General features: G+C 41.0%; 1 protein-coding gene across 2 annotated transcripts in view; it reads left to right on the forward strand.

Moving 5' to 3' along the window:
• The window catches only part of FER (FER tyrosine kinase), a 728481-nt gene that overhangs the window by 173063 nt on the left and 529816 nt on the right, over positions 1–25602 (forward strand). For both annotated transcript variants that reach the window (XM_053701530.1, XM_053701531.1), the window contains exons 8-9: positions 651–773; positions 1750–1872. In XM_053701530.1, the coding sequence (XP_053557505.1) occupies positions 651–773; positions 1750–1872 (246 nt within the window). The remainder of the gene's footprint in view (positions 1–650; positions 774–1749; positions 1873–25602) is intronic.

The raw sequence follows: 25602 nt of genomic DNA on the forward strand, positions 1-25602 counted from the left end.
CTTTCTTGTATTAATATAGTTGCTATGTTAATACTGTTAATACAGTTACCGTGTTTACATTTAATATTTTTTCACATTGAAACGGTCTAAATTGTGAACAGACTGCCTTTGGGCGCCTCCCACAATCTTTTTCCATTTACCTTTGTACTATTGTATTACACCTTGTGAGAAGTGTAACCAGTGGGTTAGGCTAGTGCTGTTCTGACTAAGTTCCTAGACTCTCCATAGCTATCTAAATGTGAAATGTAAAGTTTGATGAATGAAAGTGCCCCTGTTTTTAATAGGATTTTTAAAAACCGGGCACTCATTCCGAAAACTTTACATTCACTTTAAACAATCTAGGTTTTATCATATGCCCTTAAGTCATCTACAGCTAATTGTATAGACAATTGTCATACCACACGTTCTCAGCCACTTACAATAAGGCACAACCTCAACAAAGAGGGAGAGTTACACAACTGATGGGTGTCTTGTGACTCTAATTAAGGGTGCCAGGGCCTAATTGTAAGAAGTCAGTGGCTTCCTGGTGATTGGGTTTGTTGAGCACTGAGTTAATATGATTAATTTTGTTTTATTTTGGAAGTGCAACTGTTGTTACTATGCTGTATGCTTAACTACTATTTTTTTATTGTGTTTATTTGCAATCTTAGGTCAATAGAGATCAAGGAACAACAACAAATAGAATTTGACTTGACTTTGCTAGAAGAAATTGAAAATCTGCAAGCTAATGAGATCATATGGAATAATACCACTGCAGATAGTTTAAATTCAATGTAAGTCTTTTTGGGGATTTTTCAAGTACCCTTTTAGATATTTTATGCATGTGATAATTTAAGTATTTGCAGTGTTTTATAGGTTTTATTAGTTTATATTTTTGTATCATTTTGATATAGTTTAATTGGTTATTTCAATAAATTAATATAAACAAATATTGTTCACTTGAAATAAATCCACTGAGAGGTTTTCTTTCTTGACTCAGAAACAATTAAAAAAGAAAAAGAAAATGTTTTTTTTACTTGTAATTTTACTTGTATTGCCTAGTTTATTTGGTTAGGCAGGTTGTCTGCACATGTCTAAAGAACTGTGACTCAAAATGAGTAAATATAAAGACAGTACAAATTTTGTTACTGGAAGTAAATTGGAAAGTTGTTTCAAACTCTCTGAACCATGAACGTTTGTTTGAGTATCCCTTTAAAGGAACAGTTAAGTCAAAATTTAGATAGAGCATGCAATTTTAATCATCTTTCCAATTTACTTGTATGGTCTAATTTGTTGTTTTGTTTTTGTATCCTTTGAATTCATACCTAGGTAGGCTTGTGAGCAGCGATGCAATATTGGGAGCTAGCATCTGATTGGTGGCTATACATATATGCCTCCTGTCGTTGGCTCACTCAGTGTGTTTAGCTAGCTCCCAGTAGTACATTGCTGCCTTTTCAACAAAGGATACCAAGAGAATGAAGAACATTTCATAATGTAATTAAATTGGCAAGTTGTTTAAAATGGTAAATTCCATGAGTCATGAAAGAAAATGTTTGGATTTCATGTCCCTAATAATGCACTTGATTGTTTTTTGTTTTTTTTTATACAGTAGTATAAATGACTGTATCTAAAGAATTTTGTTTCTATGACATGATAGTCCTGTAACTATATTGATTGTTATGTATGATTTATGTTTGCTAACTTGTTAATGCAAACATTTTGTTGCCATATTGCTACCATTCTTAACTAGGATTAATGTACAATTTGTAGGTTAAAAATGGCTTCTGACGAACTTGTGCAGGTTCAGCAAAGTATTTCGAGTAAGGAGGAACTCCTGGCTGAACAAGAAAAGAACATAGAGGATTCTGCTCTTACTTGTGAAAAAAAATCTGAGTAAGTGTACATGGCTAGGCCTTTGGAAGCTTTATAAGTTTTTTTTGTTTTTGTTTTTTTTTTCATATTCTGAAAGATGTCTTGTAAGATCCTTCTATGAGCCAGACTCCGAGTGGCGCACTTACACATAAGCAAAAAGGGTTTTATTGAGGATGTTTGTGCGCATTACAAGCTCAAAATAAACACGAACGCGTGAGCGCCATCGTGATTTATGCTAGAATGATACCACTACCTCAGAGCATTGGTTAACTGTTTTGCGAAACAAAAATACATCACAAAGTACAGTTACTCATAATAACACTAATAAAAATGAATCAAAAAAATTGCACAAAAAAGTTATAAGGTCTCAGGTGTTAGAAACTAAAAGACAAGCAAAGGGCTTTAACATTGATATTCATACATATACATGTCTAAAGATGTAAATGTATGTTTAGATATATGCTTATATGTGTGTACATATGTATTTATATGTCTGTATGTTTTTGCAGACATATATACACATATATACACACACACATAAATACATATGCAGTCATATATAGAAGTGCATTGGCGCCCTTTGCTGTCAAGTAGATGAAAACATAAAAAAGCATACTTATGTAATATTAATATTTAATAAAGTGTTATACTGTTTATTTACTTTAAATATTTCACTTGTGAATGTTCTGCACATAGCAGAATATGTTCTTTATATTTATAAATCGATTTCTTTTTTAAGACACGATGAGTCCACGGATCATCTTAATTACTAATGGGATATTCACCTCCTGATCAGCAGGAGGAGGCAGAGAGCACCACAGCAGAGCTGTTAAATAGCTCCTCCCCTCCCTACTACCCCAGTCATTCTCTTTGCCTACGTTAGTGATAGGAAGAGGTAAAGTGAGGTGTTAGTATAGATTCTTCAATCAAGAGTTTATTATTTTTAAAGTAGTGCAAGGTTGTACTGCTTTGTCCTATGGTGTAGCCGTAGTCCATATCAGTCTCTTCAGTAGAGCCTTGGTGGCTTTAGAGCAAAGGGAACTTGTGGGACATAATTCTCACTGCGCCTCCCATAAATTGTATGCTGTCTTGTCTCTGAAAGTCTGAGGGGATATACTCAGTCCTTTCTTTTTTACACAGGCCCATGTGAGGGAGAGGTCCTTGCAAGCTGGGTTTACTGCGCTGCTGTCGAGCAGCAATTTAAGTTAATTGCTGACTTTCTTATATTCTGGGGAAGGATTTCTCTCAGACTAAGTGGACACTTTATTTGCTAAGGAGGGAATGAAAAGGGACTGTTTAAGGAAACTTTAATTTGGTGACGGTTCTCTGAGGACTTAAGTCGCTAATCTGAAGAGATTCAGTGTGAGGTGTGTGTGTTCATTTTGTGCTAAACCGCTGTCAAATAGCAAACGGTAGAACCAATCTGTCTTCAGGTTTTTTCTCAGTGGGTTAGTTATCTCCCGGTGGCGTTTCTGTACTATAACAATGGCGACCGGGAGATTATTTGGTGTACCGCACATGATGGGCAGAGTTTGTGTGGCACCAATTTGGCACGCGCACTTCCTACTCAAGAGTCGCTGGTTAATAAAACTGAGACAGTGACGTAAGGGTAGAAACGAAAGGTGCTTCAGCTAGACACCGGTTACTTACAATTAAGACAGTAACGTCCAGTGCTAGACTCGCAGTCTTTAATGTCTACGTAGAGGTCGGACAGCGTTCAGCTGACTTCTGGACATGTTTCCTAAACACTGGTTACTTTAAAATAAGACAGTAGCGTCAAGTGCTGGACTTTCAGTCTTTAATGTCTGCACAGAGGTCGGACAGCTTTTCAGCTGAGTTCCGGACCTTTTTTAGACTCAATTTATGTGTTACATTTTTAAAATAAATACATTTGGTAGCAGGGCTCCTTAGCAAGATCAGGCTGAGAGGTAAATGTAATCTTCAGTAGTTACGTACTATGATAGATTCTTTCAGCACTCAAAAATAAAGTTTTATATGTTACAATTTAAAGAGACAATAATGTTTTTTTTATGTCTAAATTATTTTTTGTGACTCAGGATGGACCTAGAGGCCCTGCTAGGTGTCCTTTGGTTTTCTGCTTTGATGCAAATGTGTCATAAAAGTAGATTTTTATGAAACTACTTCTTCCAAGATTATTTAGGAGTCTATTGACAATGATAATGGTTGACACAAATTATGTCCCAAAACTTTACAGCCCACACGCAGTGCCCTGCGCTTCCTCTCACGCTCCACCTGGAGTTTACCTATTTTTCGTGCATTGTCTGTTTTTTCCATACTGCAGGGAAAAGTACAAGAGGACATATATTCAATCAATGAATAATGTCACTAATTCAGTAGTATCTCTGCCGAATGTTTTTTTCCTGTAACTTGAAAAAGGAGCATACTTCGGTGGTATCTGAGGGGGAATTCTCGGACTCGTATGGGGTAATTCCTTTATTCGATCCTGAGATTGCTTCCTTTAGTTTTAGCTTGGATACCTTCATTTGTGACTCGGAGGTTTTAGCTACCCTGGACGGCTACGACACTACCGTTGTAGTCTAGCTTAGAGAGTCCAGTAAAACTATATTAATATAGTGACGTACCTTTCATGGTGGAAGTATGTCCTGTACCAGGTCGGGTAATACAGATATTTGTTCAGGAATAGGAGAAACCGGGTTTCCTGTTTTTAACCTCAAAACCCTATATTTTAAGGGGATGGTTTCTATAGCAGACTCTATTAAGGAGTTGTTGCTGAAGGGAGATACTATTCCCATAGAGGATAGTTGTTTCTTTTAGACCCAATGCAGGAGATGTACCCATTGGTCAGAAGTTAGAGGGTTTACATTGTCAACCTGCGGTTGGTATGCTGTCACCAGTGCGGCGGCGCACTGGTTTGTTTTAGACACTTTCCTCTTTTGAAGGGATAGTATGAAATACAGAGGTTTCTTAAACTATTCAGGCTTTGACAGCTGTAGTAGCCTGATGGTTAGCCAAGCTGTCTGGCAAACGGAAGGTTTGCAGTTGGAAACCAGCTGCAGCTATTTGCATCTTGCGTGTGCCTGCAAGGTGGCATTATGGTTAAAATCTTGATCTAAGGATGTTTCATCCACAGGATGAGAGAAATAAGCGAAGGGACGTCAGAGATAATTTTAGGTCTTTTTGAGATTTCTAGGGAAATTCTTTCCCTCCTTCTCCCTTGCAGGAACAGTCTTAGTCTTCATGGAAGATTCATGGAAGACCCAATCTGTCTTAGATTAGGAGAAAGCAGTCCAAGAAGTCTGCTATCCAATTGAAGACAGCTTAAGGGCCTGCACCCGATCAGTAAGGTGTCAGGTTTTACTACTTCTATCAGGCTTGGGTTGGTGTTTTTCATGATATATGTACATTGTGGCCCAGGGCCTCACAAGTGCAGTTGTCTGTTTTTAAGTCGACAGAAAATAGGGAGGCGATTTTTCGCTTGTGAAGTCTCTCTGACCTGAGAGTGATAATTCTGTGTACAATCCAGGAATGAGACCTGGGCTGCTACTTCTATCTGTGCGTGGTTCCAAGAAAGGGGGAACCTTCCGACCTATTTTAGAACCCAAGACAGGAGGGTAGACGGCAGGCACTACAAAAACCAGGTCGGCGCCACTCAAAAGGGTAAAAAATAGAAAAACTTTAATTTATCTACCTTTTGACCTGCAATATTTGTCAAAGTCAATATGTAGGTAAAACCTCTCGTGAAGTCAAAACTAGGTATGGGGAACATGTAAGAGACGTTAAAAATTATTCCAAGGACTCAGCAGTTGCGAGTCACTTCAATGGATTACATTTCACACATAAGGCAGATATCTCAGTCCAAATAATTGATATTGCTAAAGTTCCTACTAGAGGGGGTAATAGGCAAAAAATATTAGATAAGAGAGAAATATTTTGGATCATAAAGCTTAATACACGCCATCCCCATGGTATGAATAAAGCATGCGATATCAATTACCTTATAGATAACTGATTAGGTGTATTGAACATAAATCTCTACATTTTATTTGGTTTATTTCATTTGTTCATTATGAATTTAAAATATTGGTCACAGACTGTTACCCCTCTAATTAATTTCATTAATTTATTTATACATCTTTATGTACAGTCTGATATCTCTTTAATTAACTCTAGCTAATTAAATTAGTTTATTTTACTTTTAGTAATAACTAATGACTTATATGGATGCCACTAGGTAACTAATCAATTTAATACAATGTCTAGGTAATTTATGAATTCAGTCTCTATATTATTATAGTAAGTTGAAACCTGTATATATATATTTTTCTCTTTTTTCTAAGTAAGTTATCCCAATGTAAATTCGCTAATACTTTTAACATGTTTTTGTTTTTAATTGTTTCACTCACACAAAGGGTTAATGGCTTAATTTCCCTTTAAAAAGGCACTGGTTACCTGGTGCTGCAGCCTATGAATAAGCGCCACTAGAGGGCGCGAAACGCGTCAGGCTTGTTTGTTTTGTCCCCCCCTTATCTGTGTTCAGCCTAACTAATGTGTACTGTATTTTATACATATTTTTCAAATTAAAGTTTTTCTATTTTTTACCCTTTTGAGTGGCGCCGACCTGGTTTTTGTAGTGCCTGCCGTCTACCCTCCTGTCTTTGGTCTATTATCAGCGATGTGAGTTATTGCTGGCTACGGCACTCTGTCAGCTTCTTTCATTGGAGGACGTTACTTTCTGTTGCCGGTTCCGGTTCCGGACGCTGCTACGCCACGCTTACCCATTGTGAACGCTATTTTAGAACCCACTCAGGGTTCTTAGCCTGACGTATTTAAGATAGACGCTATCGTTACATTCTTCTTTTGGTAGGGAGGACCACGGGAGATTTGAAGGATGCGTACTTGCATCTTCCCATCCACTACGTCGATTTCAGGATTACTAGCGTTTGCCTTTCTAGACAAACATTCCAGCCTGCCTTTCATCATGCAGGATAACACTATATTTTTCCTGTGGTCTCCCGGTTGGGTGAATTTGGTAGAGAGTTCCTTAGTTCCTCCTACAAGGGTAGTTTTTCCTTGGAGAGATATATTAGTCTCCTCATCAATGAAGCTGAAAGTTGTCAGGAATCTAGGATTCGACCCTTACCTAATACTTCAGTTCCATCAGTGGTTCTTTTTTACTGGTTTTGATGTTTTTTCAATCCGGTTTTGCCATTAAGGGGGTTATTGTTTATTTCTCTTGTAAGGTGTATCCAGTCCACGGATCATCCATTACTTGTGGGATATTCTCCTTCCCAACAGGAAGCTGCAAGAGGATCACCCACAGCAGAGCTGTCTATATAGCTCCTCCCCTAACTGCCACCTCCCAGTCATTCTCTTGCAGCTCTCGACAAGATAGGAAGTAGCTAGAGAGATGTGGTGCATTAATGTAGTTTATCTTCAATCAAAAGTTTGTTATTTTCAAATGGTACCGGAGTTGTACTATTTTAGCCTCAGGCAGAAAGTTGAAGAAGAGTCTGCCTGTGGTCTTTGATGATCTTAGCAGGTTGTAACTAAGATCCATTGCTGTTCTCACACATAGCTGAAGAGATGAGGTAACTTCAGCTGGGGGAATAGCGTGCAGGGTCTCCTGCTATGAGTTATGTGCAGTTTTAAATTTTTCTAGAGAAATGATATGCTAGAAAATGCTGACAATACTGGATTTATTTAAGGTAAGCCTGATTACAGTGATTTAATAACGACTGGTATCCTGCTTGCTGTAAAGGGTAATATTTTTTTTATTTACTCACATTACTGAATAGATATAACGTTTGCTGAAGGTGTATGAACGTTTATTACATATTGGTGATAAAACTTTATTCTGGGGCCCAGTTTTTTCCACATGGCTGACTAGATTTTGCCTAGGGATAGTTTTTTTTAGGCCCTCTCACTGTGAGTACAGGCTGGGAGGGGCCTATTTTCTACCTAAATTGTGCATTAGTTTTTGCAGTTTGAGACATCCAGCTTCCCTGAAGGAGTCCCCTGAACATTTAGGACCTCTCTAAAGGGTTTTTATGCCTTCCAAAGTCGTCGTATGTACAGGTAGGGCCACAGTAGAGCTGTGGCAGTTTTGTGTGACTGTTTAAAAACGTTTATATCGTTTGATCCGGTTTTGAAACTAAGGGGTTAATTCTCCATTTGCAAGTGGGTGCAATGCTCTTTTAGCCTATTATACACACTGTAAAAAATTCATAAGATTTACTGCTTTTTTCACTGTTTTGCAGTTTCTGTGATTGTTTTTTTCTCTTAAAGGCACAGTACCATTTTTATTTTCTGCTTGTTCACAGTTAATAAAGTGTTTTCCAAGCTTGCTGGTCTCATTACTAGTCTGTTTAAACATGTCTGACATAGAGGAAACTCATTGTTCATTATGTTTAGAAGCCATTGTGGAACCCCCTCTTAGAATGTGTACCAAATGCACTGATTTTACTATAGATTACAAAGACCATATTCTGGCTTTAAAAAATTTATCACCAGAAGAAATTGACAAGGAGGAAGTTATGCCGTCAAACTCTCCCCACGTGTCAGTTCCTATAAATCCCACTCAGGGGACGCCTAGTACATCTAGCGCGCCCATTGCGTATACCTTGCAAGACATGGTGGCAGTTAGGAATCATACCCTTACAGAGGTATTATCTAAACTGCCAGGATTGCAAGGAAAGCGAGACAGCTCTGGGACTAGAATAAATACAGAGCTCTCTGACGCTTTAGTAGCTATGTCTGATACACCCTCACATTATACTGAAGCTGTGGGTGAATTTTCTGATTCAGGGAAGATTCTTCAATCTGATTCTGATATGTCTACATTTAAATTTAAGCTTGAACACCTCCGCGTATTGCTCAGGGAGGTTTTAGCAACTCTGGACGACTGTGACACTATTGTAGTCCCAGAGAAATTATGTAGATTGGATTAATACTATGCAGTACCTACTTACACTGATGTTTTTCCAATCCCTAAAAGGTTTTCTGAAATTATTACTAAGGAATGGGATAGACCAGGTGTACCGTTCTCTCCCCCTCCTGTTTTTAAAAAGATGTTTCCTATAGACGCAGCTACACGGGACTTATGGCAGACGGTCCCTAAGGTGGAGGGAGCAGTTTCTACTCTAGCTAAGCGTACCACTATCCCTGTCAAGGACAGTTGTGCTTTTCTAGATCCAATGGATACAAAATTAGAGGGTTACCTTAAGAAAATTTTTATTCAACAAGGTTTTATTCTCCAGCCTCTTGCATGCATTGCCCCAGTCACTGCTGCTGCGGCTTTCTGGTTTGATTCCCTAGAGGAGGCTCTACAGGTTGAAACCCCGTTGGAAGATATTATTGACAAGCTTAGGGCCCTTAAGCTAGCCAATTCATTTGTTTCTGACGCCGTTGTTCATTTAACCAAGCTAACGGCTAAAAATTCAGGTTTTGCTATTCAGGCGCGCAGGGCGCTATGGCTTAAATCCTGGTCAGCTGATGTGACTTCAAAGTCTAAACTTCTCAACATTCCCTTCAAAGGACAGACCCTATTCGGGCCTGGACGGAAGGAGATAATTTCTGATATCACTGGAGGAAAAGGTCACGCCCTTCCTCAAGACAGGTCCAACAAATTAAGGACCAAACAGTCTAGTTTTCGGCCCTTTCGAAACTTCAAGAGTGGGCAGCTTCAACTTCCTCTAACACAAAACAAGAGGGAACTTTTGCCCAGTCTAAGCCGGTCTGGAGACCTAACCAGGCTTGGAACAAGGGGAAACAGGCCAAAAAGCCTGCTGCTGCCTCTAAGACAGCATGAAGGAGCAGCCCCCGATCCGGAAACGGATCTAGTAGGGGGCAGACTCTCTCTCTTCGCCCAGGCTTGGGCAAGAGATGTCCAGGATCCCTGGGCATTGGAAATTGTGTCCAAGGGTTATCTTCTGGAATTCAAAACCTCTCCCCCAAAAGGGAGATTTCATCTCTCACTTTTATCTGCAAATCACATTGTGTTCAAGACCTTCTAATTATGGGAGTGATCCACCCAGTTCCGCAGGAGGAACAGGGTCAGGGCTTCTATTCAAATCTGTTTGTAGTTCCTAAGAAAGAGGGAACATTCAGACCAATCTTAGATCTCAAAATCTTAAACAAATTTCTCAGAGTTCCATCCTTCAAGATGGAGACTATTCGAACCATCCTTCCTATGATCCCGATACACAAAGATCATCATCGTTTTCTCAGGTTTGCCTTTCTAGACAGGCACTACCAGTTTGTGGCTCTTCCCTTTGGGTTGGCCACGGCACCAAGAATCTTTACAAATGTTCTAGGGTTCCTTCTAGCGGTCCTAAGGCCGCGGGGTATAGCAGTAGACCCTTACTTAGACGACATTCTGATACAAGCGTCGACTTTTCAAGTTCCCAGGTCCCACACAGACATTGTTCTGGCATTTCTGAGGTCCCATGGGTGGAAGGTGAACGAAGAAAAGAGCTCTCTATCACCTCTAACAAAAGTTTCATTCCTAGGGACTCTGATAGATTCGGTAGAAATGAAGATTTACCTAACGAAGGCCAGATTGTCAAAACTTCTAGACTCTTGCCGTGTTCTTTATTCCACTTCTCGTCCTTCAGTGGCTCAGTGTATGGAAGTAATCAGTTTAATGGTAGCGGCAATGGACATAGTACCGTTTGCCCGCCTTCATCTCAGACCGCTGCAACTTTGCATGCTCAGTCAGTGGAATGGGGATTACACAGATTTGTCCCCTTTACTAAATCTGGATCAAGAAACCAGGGATTCTCTTCTCTGGTGGCTATCTCAGGTCCATCTGTCCAAGGGGATGAGCTTCCGCAGGCCAGACTGGACTATAGTAACGACAGATGTCAGCCTTCTGGGCTGGGGGGCAGTCTGGAACTACCTGAAGGCTCAGGACTCGTGGACTCAGGAGGAGACACTCCTTCCAATAAACATTCTGGAACTAAGAGCGATATTTAATGCTCTTCAGGCTTGGCATCAGCTTGTTGCGGTCAGGTTCATCAGATTTCAGTCAGACAATATCACTACTGTAGCCTACATCAACCATCAAGGGGGAGCAAGGAGTTCCCTTGCAATGTTGGAGGTTTCAAAAATAATTCTATGGGCAGAGGTTCACTCTTGCCATCTATCAGCTATCCATATCCCAGGAGTAGAGAACTGGGAGGGGGATTTTCAAAGTCGGCAGACTTTTCATCCGGGGGAGTGGGAACTCCATCCGGAAGTGTTTGCACAGTTGATTCAACGTTGGGGCAAACCAGAATTGGATCTCATGGCGTCTCGTCAGAACGCCAAGCTTCCACCGTTTCCTCTGCTCCCTCGTCTGATTGCCAAGATCAAGCAGGAGAGAGCTTCAGTGATTTTGATAGTACCTGCGTGGCCACGCAGGACTTGGTATGCAGATCTGGTGGACATGTCATCCCTTCCACCACGGACTCTACCGCTGAGACAGGACCTTCTACTTCAGGGTCCTTTCAACCATCCAAATCTAATTTCTCTGCGTCTGACTGCTTGGAGATTGAACGTTTAATTTTTCAAAACGCGGTTTCTCCGAGTCAGTCATTGATACCTTAATTCAGGCTCGAAAGCCTGTCACCAGGAAAATCTATCATAAGATATGGTGTAAATATCTTCATTGGTGTGAATCCAAGGGTTACTCATGGAGTAAAGTCAGGATTCCCAGGATATTATCTTTTCTCCAAGAGGGATTGGAGAAGGGATTGTCAGCTAGTTCCTTAAAGGGACAGATTTCTGCTCTGTCTATTCTTTTGCACAAACGTCTGGCGGATGTTCCAGACGTTCAGGCATTTTGTCAGGCTTCAGTTAGAATCAAGCCTGTGTTTAAACCTGTTGCTCCGCCATGGAGTTTAAATTTAGTTCTTAAGGTTCTTCAAGGGGTTCCGTTTGAACCTCTGCATTCCATAGATATCAAGCTTTTATCTTGGAAAGTTCTGTTTTTGGTAGCTATTTCTTTGGCTCGAAGAGTTTCAGAGTTATCTGCCTTACAGTGTGATTCCCCTTATCTGATCTTCCATGCAGATAAGGTAGTTTTGCGTACCAAACCTGTTTGCAGAATTTGTGCAGCTTTTTTTTCTCTCAAAGGCACAGTACCGTTTAATTTCTAAGTGCTATTTACTTTGATTACAGTGTTTTCCAAGCTTGCTTGTTACATTACTAGCCTGTTTAACATGTCTGACACCAAGGAAAATCCTTGTTCAATGTGTTTGGAAGCCATTGTGGTACCCCCTCTTAGAATGTGTCCCAATTGCACTGATATGTCTATAAACTATAAAGATCATATATTAGCACTTAAAAATAGAGCAATAGATGATTCTCAGTCAGAAGTAAATGAGGGTTTAGCATCTAGCTCTCCCCAAGTGTCACAACCAGTAACGCCCGCACAAGTGACGCCAAGTACCTCTAGTGCGTCAAATTAATTTATTTTACAAGACATGGCCACAGTTATGAATACAACCCTCACAGAGGTTTTATCCTGACTGCCTGGTTTTCAAGGAAAGCGGGACAGCTCTGGGTTAAGGAAAAATGTTGAGCAGTCTGAGGCTTTAGTAGCCGTATCTGATATGCCCTCACAATGCTCTGAGGTAGGGGTGAGGGATTTGTTATCTGAGGGAGAAATTTCTGATTCAGGAAAGACGCTTCCTCAGACAGATTCTGATATGACGGTTTTTAAATTTAAGCTTGAACACCTCCGCTTATTGCTCAGGGAGGTATTAGCGGCTCTAGATGATTGTGACCCTATAGTGGTCCCAGAGAAATTGTGTAAGATGGATAAATACTTAGAGGTTCCTGTTTACACTGATGTTTTTGTCCAGTCCCTAAGAGGATTGTGAATATTATTGCTAAAGAGTGCGATAGACCAGGTATTCCGTTCATTTCCCCTCCTGTTTTTAAGAAAACGTTTCCCATATCTGACACCATCCGGGAGTCAGTTGTGCTTTCAAAGATCCTGTGGATAAAAAATTAGAGGGTCTCCTGAAGAAAATTTCTCCAACATAGGTGTGTCCGGTCCACGGCGTCATCCTTACTTGTGGGATATTCTCTTCCCCAACAGGAAATGGCAAAGAGCCCAGCAAAGCTGGTCATATGATCCCTCCTAGGCTCCGCCTACCCCAGTCATTCTCTTTGCCGTTGCACAGGCAACATCTCCACGGAGATGGCTAAGAGTTTTTTGGTGTTTAAATGTAGTTTTATTCTTCAATCAAGTGTTTGTTATTTTAAAATAGTGCTGGTATGTACTATTTACTCTGAAACAGAAAAGAGAAGAAGATTTCTGTTTGTGAGAGGAAGATGATTTTAGCAGACGTTACTAAAATCGATTGCTGTTTCCACACAGGACTGTTGAGATGAAGTAACTTCAGTTGGGGAAGCAGTTGGCAGACTTTTCTGCCTGAGGTATGATGGCCACATTTCTAACACGACTTGGTAATGCTGGAAGGCTGTCATTTTCCCTATGGGGACCGGTAAGCCATTTTCTTAGATTAAGTAAAAGAATAAAGGCTTTATAAGGGCTTAAAAAACTGGTAGACATTTTTCTGAGCTAAAACGATTACTTGCTAAGCATATTTGACAGATTATAGCGCTTTATAGTTATTATAATCTTGGGGATTGTTGTTAAAAAACGGCAGGCACTGTATGGACACCTTTTTCAGATGGGGGCCTTCTCTAGTCATAGGCAGAGCCTCATTTTCGCGCCACTAATGCGCAGTTGTTTTTGGAAGGCAAGGCATGCAGATGCATGTGTGAGGAGCTAGGATCCACTGAAAAAGCTTATAGAAGGCGTCATTTGGTATCGTATTCCCCTCTGGGCTTGGTTGGGTCTCAGCAAAGCAGATTCCTGGGACTGTATAGGGGTTAAATGTAAAAACGGCTCCGGTTCCGTTATTTTAAGGGTTAAAGCTTCCAAATTTGGTGTGCAATACTTTTAAGGCTTTAAGACACTGTGGTGAAATTTTGGTGAATTTTGAACAATTGCTTCATACTTTTTCGCATTTTCAGTAATAAAGTGTGTTCTGTTTAAAATTTAAAGTGACAGTAACGGTTTCATTTTAAAACGTTTTTTTTGTGCTTTGTTGACAAGTTTAAGCCTGTTTAACATGTCTGAACCATCAGATAAACGATGTTCTATATGTATGAATGCCAATGTGTCTCCCCATTTAAATATATGTGATAATTGTGACATGGTGTCCAGACAAAGTAGGGACAATGATGCCACAGATAATAATAGTGCCCAAGATGAGTCTTCAGATGAGGGGAGTAAGCATGGTACTGCATCACCCCCTTCTGTGTCTACACCAGTTTTGCCCACACAAGAGGCCCCTAGTACATCTAGTGCGCCAATACTTATTACTATGCAACAATTAACGGCTGTTATGGATAATTCTATTAAAAATATTTTATCTAAAATGCCTACTTATCAAAGAAAGCGCGATTGCTCTGTTTTAAACACTGAAGAGCAAGAGGACGCTGATGATAACGCTTCTGACATACCCTCACACCAATCTGAAGGGGCCAGGAGGGAGGTTTTGTCTGAGGGAGAAATTTCAGATTCAGGGAAAATTTCTCAACAAGCTGAACCTGATGTTGTAACATTTAAATTTAAATTAGAACATCTCCGCGCACTGCTTAAGGAGGTATTATCTACTCTGGATGATTGTGACAATTTGGTCATTCCAGAGAAATTATGTAAGATGGACAAGTTCCTAGAGGTTCCGGTGCCCCCCGATGTTTTTCCTATACCCAAGCGGGTGGCGGACATAGTAAACAAGGAATGGGAAAGGCCCGGCATACCTTTTGTGCCTCCCCCTATATTTAAGAAATTATTTCCTATAGTCGACCCCAGAAAGGACTTATGGCAGACAGTCCCTAAGGTCGAGGGGGCGGTCTCTACTCTAAACAAACGCACTACTATTCCCATAGAAGATAGTTGTGCTTTTAAAGATCCTATGGATAAAAAATTAGAGGGTTTGCTTAAAAGAATGTTTGTTCAGCAAGGTTACCTTCTTCAACCAATTTCATGCATTGTTCCTGTCACTACGGCAGCGTGTTTCTGGTTCGAAGAACTAGAAAAGTCGCTCGATAAGGAATCTTCGTATGAGGAGATTATGGACAGAGTTCATGCACTCAAATTGGCTAACTCTTTTATTCTAGATGCCGCTTTGCAATTAGCGAGATTAGCGGCGAAAAATTCAGGGTTTGCTATTGTGGCGCGCAGAGCGCTCTGGCTAAAGTCTTGGTCAGCGGATGTGTCTTCCAAGACAAAATTGCTTAACATCCCTTTCAAGGGCAAAACACTGTTTGGTCCTGATTTGAAAGAGATTATTTCAGACATCACCGGAGGAAAGGGGCCACGCCCTTCCTCAGGATAGGTCTTTTAAGGCTAGAAATAAGCCTAATTTTCGTCCCTTTCGCAGAAACGGACCAGCCTCTGCTTCTACATCCTCTAAGCAAGAGGGTAATACTTCTCAACCCAAACCAGCCTGGAGACCGATGCAAGGCTGGAACAAGGGTAAGCAGGCCAAGAATCCCGCCACTGCTACCAAAACAGCATGAAGGGATGGCCCCCGATCCGGGACCGGATCTGGTGGGGGGCAGACTTTCTCTCTTTGCTCAGGCCTGGGCAAGAGATGTTCAGGATCCTTGGGCACTAGAAATAGTTTCTCAAGGTTATCTCCTGGAATTCAAGGAACTACCCCCAAGGGGAAGGTTCCACAGGTCTCAATTATCTTCAAACCAAATAAAAAGACAGGCATTCTTACATTGTGTAGAAGACCTGTTAAGGATGGGAGTAATTCATCCAGTTCCAATAAGAGAACAAGGGATGGGATTTTACTCCAACCTGTTCATAGTTCCCAAAAAAGAGGGAACGTTCAGACCAATTCTAGATCTCAAGATCCTAAACAAATTTCTCAGGGTTCCATCATTCAAAATGGAAACCATTCGAACGATCCTTCCTACCATCCAGGAAGGTCAATTTATGACCACGGTGGATTTAAAGGATGCGTACCTCCATATTCCTATCCACAAGGAACATCATCAGTTCCTAAGATTCGCTTTTCTGGAAAAGCATTACCAGTTTGTGGCACTTCCTTTCGGATTAGCCACTGCTCCGAGAATTTTCACTAAGGTACTAGGGTCCCTTCTAGCGGTTCTAAGACCGAGGGGCATTGCAGTAGTACCGTACTTGGACGACATCCTGATTCAAGCGTCGTCTCTGTCAAAAGCAAAGGCTCATACGGACATAGTCCTAGCCTTTCTCAGATCTCACGGATGGAAAGTAAACATAGAAAAGAGCTCTCTTTCCCCCGTCGACAAGAGTTCCCTTCTTGGGAACAATAATAGACTCCTTAGAAATGAGAATTTTCCTGACAGAGGTCAGAAAATCAAAACTTCTAAGCTCTTGTCAGGTTCTTCATTCTGTTCTTCGTCCTTCCATAGCGCAGTGCATGGAAGTAATAGGATTGATGGTTGCAGCAATGGACATAGTTCCTTTTGCACAAATTCATCTAAGACCATTACAACTGTGCATGCTCAAACAGTGGAATGGGGATTATACAGACTTGTCTCCGACGATTCAAGTAGATCAAAGGACCAGAGATTCACTCCGTTGGTGGCTGAACCCGGACAATCTGTCACAGGGAATGAGCTTCCGCAGACCAGAGTGGGTCATTGTCACGACCGACGCCAGTCTGGTGGGCTGGGGCGCAGTCTGGGAACCCCTGAAGGCTCAGGGTCTATGGTCTCGGGAAGAATCTCTTCTCCCGATAAACATTCTGGAACTAAGAGCGATATTCAATGCTCTCAAAGCTTGGCCTCATCTAGCAAAGGCCAAATTCATAAGGTTTCAATCAGACAACATGACGACAGTTGCATATATCAACCATCAGGGGGGAACAAGAAGTTCCCTGGCGATGGAGGAAGTGACCAAGATAATTCAATGGGCGGAGGATCACTCCTGCCACTTGTCTGCAATCCACATCCCAGGGGTGGAAAATTGGGAAGCGGATTTTCTGAGTCGTCAGACATTCCATCCGGGGGAGTGGGAACTCCACCCGGAAATCTTTGCCCAAATAACTCAATTATGGGGCATTCCAGACATGGATCTGATGGCGTCTCGTCAGAACTTCAAGGTTCCTTGTTACGGGTCCAGATACAGGGATCCCAAGGCGACTCTAGTAGATGCACTAGTAGCACCTTGGACCTTCAACCTAGCTTATGTTTTCCCACCGTTTCCTCTCATTCCCAGGCTGGTAGCCAGGATCAACCAGGAGAGGGCTTCGGTAATCTTGATAGCTCCTGCATGGCCACGCAGGACTTGGTATGCAGACCTGGTGAATATGTCATCAACTCCACCATGGAAGCTACCTTTGAGACAGGACCTTCTTGTTCAAGGTCCATTCGTGCATCCGAATCTGGTCTCTCTCCAACTGACTGCTTGGAGATTGAACGCTTGATTTTATCAAAGCGTGGGTTTTCAGATTCTGTAATAGATACTCTGATTCAGGCTAGAAAGCCTGTAACTAAAAAAATTTACCATAAGATATGGAAAAAATATATCTATTGGTGTGAATCTAAAGGATTCCCATGGAACAAGATTAAAATTCCTAGGATTTTATCCTTTCTACAAGAGGGTTTGGAGAAGGGATTATCTGCAAGTTCTCTGAAGGGACAGATTTCTGCGTTATCTGTTTTACTTCACAAAAGGCTGGCAGCTGTGCCAGACGTTCAAGCGTTTGTTCAGGCTCTGGTTAGAATTAAGCCTGTTTACAGACCTTTGACTCCTCCCTGGAGTCTTAATCTGGTTCTTTCAGTTCTTCAAGGGGTTCCGTTTGAACCCTTACATTCCGTAGATATTAAGTTATTATCTTGGAAAGTTCTGTTTTTGGTTGCAATTTCTTCTGCTAGAAGAGTTTCTGAGTTATCTGCTCTGCAGTGTTCTCCGCCCTATCTGGTGTTCCATGCAGATAAGGTGGTTTTGCGTACTAAGCCTGGTTTTCTTCCGAAAGTTGTTTCCAACAAGAATATTAACCAGGAGATAGTTTGTACCTTCTTTGTGTCCGAATCCAGTTTCAAAGAAGGAACGTTTGTTACACAATTTGGACGTAGTCCGTGCTCTAAAATTCTATTTAGAGGCCACTAAAGATTTCAGACAAACTTCTTCTTTGTTTGTTGTTTATTCTGGTAAAAGGAGAGGTCAAAAAGCAACTTCTACCTCTCTTTCTTTTTGGCTTAAAAGCATTATCCGTTTGGCATATGAGACTGCCGGACGGCAGCCTCCTGAAAGAATCACAGCTCACTCCACTAGGGCTGTGGCTTCCACATGGGCCTTCAAGAACGAGGCTTCTGTTGACCAGATATGTAAGGCAGCGACTTGGTCTTCACTGCACACTTTTGCCAAATTTTACAAATTTGATACTTTTGCTTCTTCAGAGGCTATTTTTGGGAGAAAGGTTTTGCAAGCCGTGGTGCCTTCCATTTAGGTGACCTGATTTGCTCCCTCCCTTCATCCGTGTCCTAAAGCTTTGGTATTGGTTCCCACAAGTAAGGATGACGCCGTGGACCAGACACACCTATGTTGGAGAAAACAGAATTTATGCTTACCTGATAAATTACTTTCTCCAACGGTGTGTCCGGTCCACGGCCCGCCCTGGTTTTTTTAAACAGGTCTGATGAATTGTTTTCTCTAACTACAGTCACCACGGTATCTCCTATGCATATTTCCTCCTGTACGTTGGTCGAATGACTGGGGTAGGCGGAGCCTAGGAGGGATCATATGACCAGCTTTGCTGGGCTCTTTGCCATTTCCTGTTGGGGAAGAGAATATCCCACAAGTAAGGACACACCGTTGGAGAAAGTAATTTATCAGGTAAGTATAAATTCTGTTTTTTGTTCATCAAGGTTTTCTTCTGCAACTACTGCAGCTGCTTTCTGGCTTGAGGCTCTAGAAGAGGCTCTTCAGATGGAGACTCCATTAGAAGAAATTTTGGACAGAATTAAGGCCCTTAAATTGGCTAATTCTTTTATTACAGATGCCGCTTTTCAACTGGCTAAATTAGCCGCAAAGAATTCAGGTTTTGCCATTTTAGCACGCAGGGCGTTATGGCTTAAATCCTGGTCTGCTGATGTGTTATCTAAAACTAAACTTTGGAACATCCCTTTCAAAGGAAAGACCCTATTCGGGTCTGAACTGAAAGAGATTATTTCAGACATCACTGGAGGGAAAGGTCACGCTCTCCCTCAGGATAGATCAAATAAGATGAGGACCAAACAAAATAATTTTCGTTCCTTTTGGAATTTCAAGAGTGGTCCCGCTTCAGCTTCCTCTGCTGCAAAGCAAGAGGGGAATTTTGCCCAATCCAAGTCAGTCTGGAGACCTAACCAGGCTTGGAACAAGGGTAAACAGGCCAAGAAGCCTGCAGCTGCCTCTAAGACAGCATGAAGGGGTAGCCCCCGATCCAGGACTGGATCTAGTAGGGGGCAGACTCTCTCTCTTCGCTCAGGCTTGGGCAAGAGATGTTCACGATCCCTGGGTTTTAGAAATTGTGTCCCAGGGATATTTTCTGGAATTCAAAGGCTCTCTTCCAAGGGGGACTTTTCACATTTCTCGATTGTCTGTAAACAGACAAAGAGAGAGGCGTTCTTACGCTGTGTAGAAGACCTACATACCATGGGGGTGATCCGCCCAGTCCCAAAAGAGGAACAGGGGCTAGGTTTTTTACTCAAACTTGTTTGTGGTTTCCAAAAAAGAGGTAACTTTCAGATCAATCTTGGATCTTGGATCCTGGTCTGCTGATGTGTTATCTAAAACTAAACTTTTGAACATCCCTTTCAAAGGAAAGACCCTATTCGGGTCTGAACTGAAAGAGATTATTTCAGACATCACTGGAGGGAAAGGTCACGCTCTCCCTCAGGATAGATCAAATAAGATGAGGACCAAACAAAATAATTTTCGTTCCTTTTGGAATTTCAAGAGTGGTCCCGCTTCAGCTTCCTCTGCTGCAAAGCAAGAGGGGAATTTTGCCCAATCCAAGTCAGTCTGGAGACCTAACCAGGCTTGGAACAAGGGTAAACAGGCCAAGAAGCCTGCAGCTGCCTCTAAGACAGCATGAAGGGGTAGCCCCCGATCCAGGACTGGATCTAGTAGGGGGCAGACTCTCTCTCTTCGCTCAGGCTTGGGCAAGAGATGTTCACGATCCCTGGGTTTTAGAAATTGTGTCCCAGGGATATTTTCTGGAATTCAAAGGCTCTCTTCCAAGGGGGACTTTTCACATTTCTCGATTGTCTGTAAACAGACAAAGAGAGAGGCGTTCTTACGCTGTGTAGAAGACCTACATACCATGGGGGGTGATCCGCCCAGTCCCAAAAGAGTAACAGGGGGCTAGGTTTTTTACTCAAACTTGTTTGTGGTTTCCAAAAAAGAGGTAACTTTCAGATCAATCTTGGATCTCAACATTTTAAACAAGTTTCTCAAAGTTCCATCATTCAAGATGGAGACTATTCGGTCTATTCTACCTCTGATCCAGGAGGGTCAATATATGACCACCGTGGACTTAAAGGATGCGTATCTACACATCCCTATTCACAGAATTTTCGCAAGGGTGCTAGGGTCCCTTCTGGCGGTTCTACGACCACGGGGCATATCAGTGGCACCTTATCTAGACGACATCTTATTTCAGGCGTCAACTTTCCAGCTATCCAAGTCTCACACGGACATTGTGTTGGCTTTTCTGAGATCTCACGGGTGGACGGTGAACATAAAAAAAAGACTTCTCTCTTCCCTCTTATAAGAGTTTCCTTCCTAGGGACTCTGATAGACTCGGTAGAAATGAAAATATTTCTGATGGCTGTCAGAAAATCAAAGCTCTTAACCACTTGCCGAGCTATTCATTCCATTCCTCGGCCATCAGTGGCTCAGTATATGGAGGTAATCGGACTCATGGTAGCGGCAATGGACATAGTTCCTTTTGCCCGCCTACACCTCAGACCACTACATCTATGCATGCTCAAACAGTGGAATGGGGATTATGCAGATTTGTCTCCTCAACTGCATCTGGACCAGGAGACCAGAGATTCTCTTCTCTGGTGGTTGTCTCAGGACCACCTGTCTCAGGGAATGTGTATTGTGTTTTTTACTGTTGCTCCGTTATGTCTACAGGTCCACTCCATGCCTAAGGGGGAGAAACCTTGCAAGGGGGTGTTTTTTTCAGTTGGCGCGCTTTCTGTGGCTCTGTGGGCTGCAGAATAGTGATACAGTTGTCGGCTGTTTCTTAAGAGGGACACTGAACCCAATTTTTTTCTTTTGTGATTCAGATGGAGCATGCAATTTTAAGCAACTTTCTAATTTTACTCCTATTATCAATTTTTCTTTGTTCCCTTGCTATCTTTATTTGAAAAACAAGGCATCTAAGCTAAGGAGCCAGCCAATTTTTGGTTCAGGACCATGGACAGCACTTGTTTATTGGTGGGTGAATTTATCCACCAATCGGCAAGAACAACCTAGGTTGTTTACCAAAAATGGGCCGGCATCTAAACTTACATTCTTGCTTTTCAAATAAAGATACCAAGAGAATGAAGACAATTTGATAATAGGAGTAAATGAAAAAGTTGCTTAAAATTGCATGCTCTTTCTGAATCACAAAAGAAAAAATTTGGGTTCAGTGTCCCTTTAAAGAGAAAAAGATAGCGTTGCCGTCCGGAACGGATCAGTTTGTAATTTTCTCTTCAGGCTGCAGGACAGGTAGCACCTCAGTGAACTGCTGATGTGTTTGGGTTGCCTGGGGTTTGTTGCTCAGTACTTAATCTAGTTTGTGTACCAGAGGTTTGATTTAAGCTCTATTTAAAGGCGCAGTAATTCTTCATAAGTATTAAAGAAATAGTTTATTTTTCTTGCTTGTCGTTTTTATTGAGAATGGAACAATAGGCCTTGCAGATTGTTGCATGTCAGCTTTGTTATGATGCTCAGGTGGAACCCCCAGTACCCTTTTGTTCCTCCTGTATAGAGAGAACATTAAATTATAGGGAAAACATTTTTGATCATGAGCCATCATTAGCTAGGGCGGATGCTGTTCAGGTTTCTCCTGTAGCAGATATGCCGCAGATTTCTCCTCAAGCGTCCCAATCCTTTACGTCTCAACTTGCAGTGCCCTGCCCTGCATTTCCTCTCACAATCCAGTAGGATTTTCTTTGCAGGACATTGCTACTCAGAAATCCTCAGTGGTATCTGAAGCATTGTCCGCCTTTCCCATGATGCAGAAAAGGTGTAAAAGGAAACTTAAGGAATCAGCAAGTAAGGTTTCTGATCAGGTTGTGGCTACTCAGTGCTTCTTCTCAAAAGTCTGAGGACAAAGTTACTTCTGTAGCGTCTGAGGGTGAAGTGGTATCCTTCAGATTTAAGCTAGAACGCCTTTGCATGTTACTTAAGAAGCTTTTGGCTAACTTGGACGACTCCGACACGACAATCATAGTCAATCCTAAGAAGTCTAGTAAGCTGAACAAATACTTTGATGTTCCCTCCGCGGTGGAGGTTTTCCCTTTTCCAGACCGTGCAACAGAGATTATTGCACTGGAGTGGGAGAGACCTGGTATTCCTTTTCTCCATCTCCTATTTTCAAGAAGATGTTTCCTATAGCTGATTTCATTAAGGAGTCCTGGCAGACGGTTCCTAAGGTAGAAGGAGCGATTTCCACTTTGGCTAAGAGGACTACTATTCCCATAGAGGATAGTTGTTCTTTCAAGCATATGATGGATAAGAAGTTGGAGACATTACTAAAGAAAATGTATGTTCACCAGGGTCTCCAATGGCAACCTGCGATATGTATTGTCACTGTCACCAGCGCTGCAGCTTACTGGTTTGATGCGTCGTCTGATTCTATTCGGACAGATACTCCTCTTGAGGAAATCCAGGACAGGATTAAGTTTCTTAAATTGGCCAATTCCTTTATTATGGATGCTTCCTTACAATTCATTAAGCTGGGAGCAAAGATATCTGGTTTTGCAGTTCTAGCTCGCAGTCTTATGGTTGAAGTCCTGGTCTGCGGACATTTCGTCTATGTCCAAACTTTTGGCGATTCCCTACAAGGGTAAGACCTTGTTTGGGCCTGGTTTGACTGAGATTATTTCCGATATTACAGGAGGGAAGGGATCCTTTCTTCCTCAAGATAAAAAGTATAGGCAGAAAGGACGTCAGAGTAATTTTCGTTTCTTTCGTAACTTTAGAGGTTAACACTCATCTCCCTCCTCCAAGCAAGATCAAGCCAAGTCCTCCTGGAAGCCTAGTCAGTCTTGGAACAAGGGGAAGCAGTCTAAGAAACCCGCAGCTGACCCCAAGTCAGCATGAAGGGTCGGCCCCCGATCCGGGAGCGAATATAGTAGGGGGAGCTTGTAAATATCTGTATGTGCTATCTCTTTCATTATGAATCTGGGCGTGTGTTTTAGCAAATGGTATATGCTTTATGAGATGATAGTAAATTTCAGTTTTGTTTCTTTATTGTTTTTTCGTATTTGTACATGTGTTAGATTATATGCGATAGGTTCACGGAGGGGGAGTGTGGCCCATGTGGATTCCGATTGGCTGGGCCAGATTTCCTACCAGTGTACTTAATTAGGTTTGACACAACTGTACAACAGCTCTGAGGAAGTGCCCTGTAGGGCAGGAAACGCGTAAGTTGTGTAGATCTGTTAGCTGTGCTCTGTATACTTTTAACAATTCTACAATAAACAAACTTTTTATTTGCCCTGTTCTCTCCCTCCTCGCCTTATACAAGTGGTCACCGCAGCTGCTTAACGAGTTTTTGTTTGAGTTACCTTTGGATTACAGCAGGGTATTTGGAGAGCCCTGAAGCACTACGGCATTGGGACTGAGACCGTTACTGACTACATAAGGTCAGTGGGATTATACAGGAATTCACCCCGGAACCGTGAGTAAATAGCTACAATTTCTGAAGCTTTTTTACGGCTATTTAATCAGTGTGGTTTATTTATATGTAACACGGATCCTTGCATAGCTGTGACATTTTCTATACATTGACAGGCTTGGAGCGTAGCCTGTACAGCTTTAAAGGTGTTTCATATTTGCAACTCCATTAATTCAGTGGATCCTGTAAGTTATACTGTATTTGACATCTGACATTTAAAAACACAATTTTTTAGAAACAAAGAATCAATTGCAATGAACTTTCATTGTCATTCAGTGTTACAATTAAACGTTGTTTTGAGCGTATTTTATACTACTTGGACTTAAGTGGTTTGTTTGCTACTCTAGCTTGGGTATTGATTCCCAACAGTAATTGATGATGATCCGTGGACTCAATGTGTCATAAGAAAGAAAACAAAATGTATGCTTACCTGATAAATTTCTTTCTTTCTTGACACGGCGAGTCCACGGCCCGCCCTGTATTGTTCAGACAGTTTTTTGATATAAACCTCAGGCACCTCAGCACCTTGTGTTACTTACTTTCTCTCCTTTCCTTTGGTCGAATGACTGGGGATTGTGGGTGGGGAAGTGATACTTAGCAGCTTTTGCTGTGGTGCTCTTTGCCTCCTCCTGCTGGCCAGGAGTGATATTCCCCAACAGTAATTGATTCGTGGACTCACCGTGTCAAAAAAGAGTAAGCATAAATTTTTGTTTTTATGCAGTGTTATGTTCGGCACATAACCAACCCAACATCTGGATGTAAAACAAAAACTTGTTTATTAAAACAATAAAATAATTATAAAAATCCCTTCTGTACAATTTTATACAATAGGTAATGGGAACTATTTTATCAAAGTCCTTAATTAGGAGAATTACAAATCTCAATTTAAACACCTAATTGTAAGTACTCGGGGATATCAGCGTTAGTCTGATGCACATTTTACCATGAAACGGCTTTCTCAAGGATACTAACAAATTTCAGTTCTGGATGTTTATTTACCAAAAGTAGTAAGTAATAGACTGGATTCAACTGTTACTGGAGACTTACTTCTTCCAAAATTTCAATATAAATCTTATCTTCAACTATGCAGGAATGCGATGGGCACTAGTTTTGGGCCCAGTTGTGTGGGGGGACCACTTTTTCTATACAGTTCGCAATTCTTGTCACAATACCTGGTGTCCCATTGTAGGTTCATAGATGACCTTTTCTTTATATGGAAAGGAACGCAGTTGCAATTGGAAGAATACAATAGAAATCTAAATTTGAATGATTAGGGCATTTAACTAATATGGGAAGCGAGTCAAGAAAATAATTATTTAGATTTCTAGATTTCGAGGTATATATAGAAAATGATAAAATTAAGACTAAGAATTATTTTTATTATTATTTGACACTAATTCCTATATATATATATATATATATATATATATATATATATATATATATATATATATATATATATATATATATATATATATATATATATATACACATACATACATACATACATACATACAGCTGTCATTATAAAGCTTGGTTAGAAAATATACCAAAGGGACAATTTTATAGAAGAAGAAATTGTACCGAAATTGAGAATTATTATAAACAAGCTGATATTATAAAGAAAAGATTTCTTGAAAAAAATTATTTTTTTTTAAAATGTGATAGAAGTGGGTAAATTAAATAGAGGTCTCTTGAAATATAAAAGACAAGATAAACAAGATAAGGAAGAATATACGGAACTACAGTTTTAAATGATAGTACAGATATTTTCCAAATTAAGAAAATTATTGAATATCTTGGGATCTTAAAAAGAGATCCAGCTTTA

The sequence above is a fragment of the Bombina bombina genome, chromosome 2 (genome assembly GCF_027579735.1).
Source record: "Bombina bombina isolate aBomBom1 chromosome 2, aBomBom1.pri, whole genome shotgun sequence".
Lineage (NCBI taxonomy): Eukaryota > Metazoa > Chordata > Amphibia > Anura > Bombinatoridae > Bombina > Bombina bombina.